At 37.8% G+C, this 1,420-nt stretch overlaps 1 protein-coding gene across 1 annotated transcript in view; it reads right to left on the reverse strand.

The window, feature by feature from the left end:
* The window catches only part of DYM (dymeclin), a 359,526-nt gene that overhangs the window by 224,659 nt on the left and 133,447 nt on the right, over positions 1 to 1,420 (reverse strand). The window contains exon 9 of the mRNA XM_012642636.1: positions 812 to 1,024. Within this exon, the coding sequence (XP_012498090.1) occupies positions 812 to 1,024 (213 nt within the window). The remainder of the gene's footprint in view (positions 1 to 811; positions 1,025 to 1,420) is intronic.

The raw sequence follows: 1,420 nt of genomic DNA on the forward strand, positions 1-1,420 counted from the left end.
AGAGGGGACATTCTGCTGCTGTCAGCCAGCTGCTGCCTATTTCAGGAATTTCACATTTTTATGAACACATGAAAGGTCCAGAGTTATCTATATACTATGTATTTGAAACAATATTAGCACCTTGGTGGGGTAGCTTACTTTTCGCCTTAAATACTCATGTTTACACATTAGTTCTAAAGGAAATCAATAATTGTTTACAGAAGCTTTTGTCTACGAGCAAAACTTCGGGAACTAATTTCACTCACATTTAAGTGATGCCTGGCAAAGGTACCTTAAAGTAACTAACACTCCAGGAACTGAGTGCAGATACCTCTAAAGTCTAAGCCTGTTAGAAAGGATGGGGCACTTGGGTAGCCAAGTTGAAAAATTACCCTTCCTTTCAGCCATTCTCAACAAGAATATGCTGCAAGTGTGACTAATTACACACTAATGGGCAGGCACTTAGCAACTAGAAGGGACCAAGAGGATATAAAAATCTCCTTGAGAATTGCAGAGGGTGCTTCTTAGAGGACTTAATCAGGCTGAACCACGGGCAATGGGTGGCTGTTAAAGACCTCGAGGACGGGGAAGCTTTGTCAAGCCAGCGGGGACTCTGCTGGGTTCTGCCCTGTGGGGCCATCTCAACGGGAGCTGTCTCATTCACCAAAGAAACTCATACCCTTTGCCTGTATCTGATTACATGTCCCTATCAATCTCCTAACCATCACCGTTGTGGTAACCAGGCAAACATACTGACCCTCTTGGGAAAAGAAAATAGTCTTCAAAATATTATCAAACACAAAAAGCATGGAATGTTTCATAAGATACTTACAAGATTTTCCATATCTGTGCGAGCCAACATGTATGTTCTAATATTACTATTCTGATGGAGCAATGTATACAAGAGGAGAGTTGCTTGATCAGAGGTCTGCTGTTCACACAGAGCTGTGTACAAACTATTAAAGTTGATCTGGAAGGCGTGTGGAATTGATGATGGAAAAGGACTGCTATCTGGAATACAGAAAAAAAGGTATATCAATATTTTCTGGACAGTGTTTTATATAAATAATAAATATTGTTAAAGTAATATGTACAACTCAATTCCCATTAATTTTATGTAAAAGCACTACATTTCAGATTCAAAATTTCAATTTATAAACTTTATTTTAAAAAGAACTAAACTAAGTCACATAGTGTGACTCTGATACTATTTTCCCATTAATATAGCTGACATAAGAAAATGAACTTAAATAAACAGAACTATGGGCTAGGCAAAAGGCCCTCTAATAGCTACAATTTAACCAGGACACTGAGAGCTAAATGATCATCAGTCCTACAGACATCTAGAGACAAAGGATATAGTTTCTACATAAGGCAGAAAGTCCTTTTGTAAAATAGAGTCAAAAAGAAAAAAACAGCCTTGAAATTAATTTCTTCCAAA

This window comes from Propithecus coquereli, unplaced genomic scaffold (genome assembly GCF_000956105.1).
Source record: "Propithecus coquereli isolate 6110/MARCELLA unplaced genomic scaffold, Pcoq_1.0 Scaffold181, whole genome shotgun sequence".
NCBI classification, from domain to species: Eukaryota; Metazoa; Chordata; class Mammalia; order Primates; family Indriidae; genus Propithecus; species Propithecus coquereli.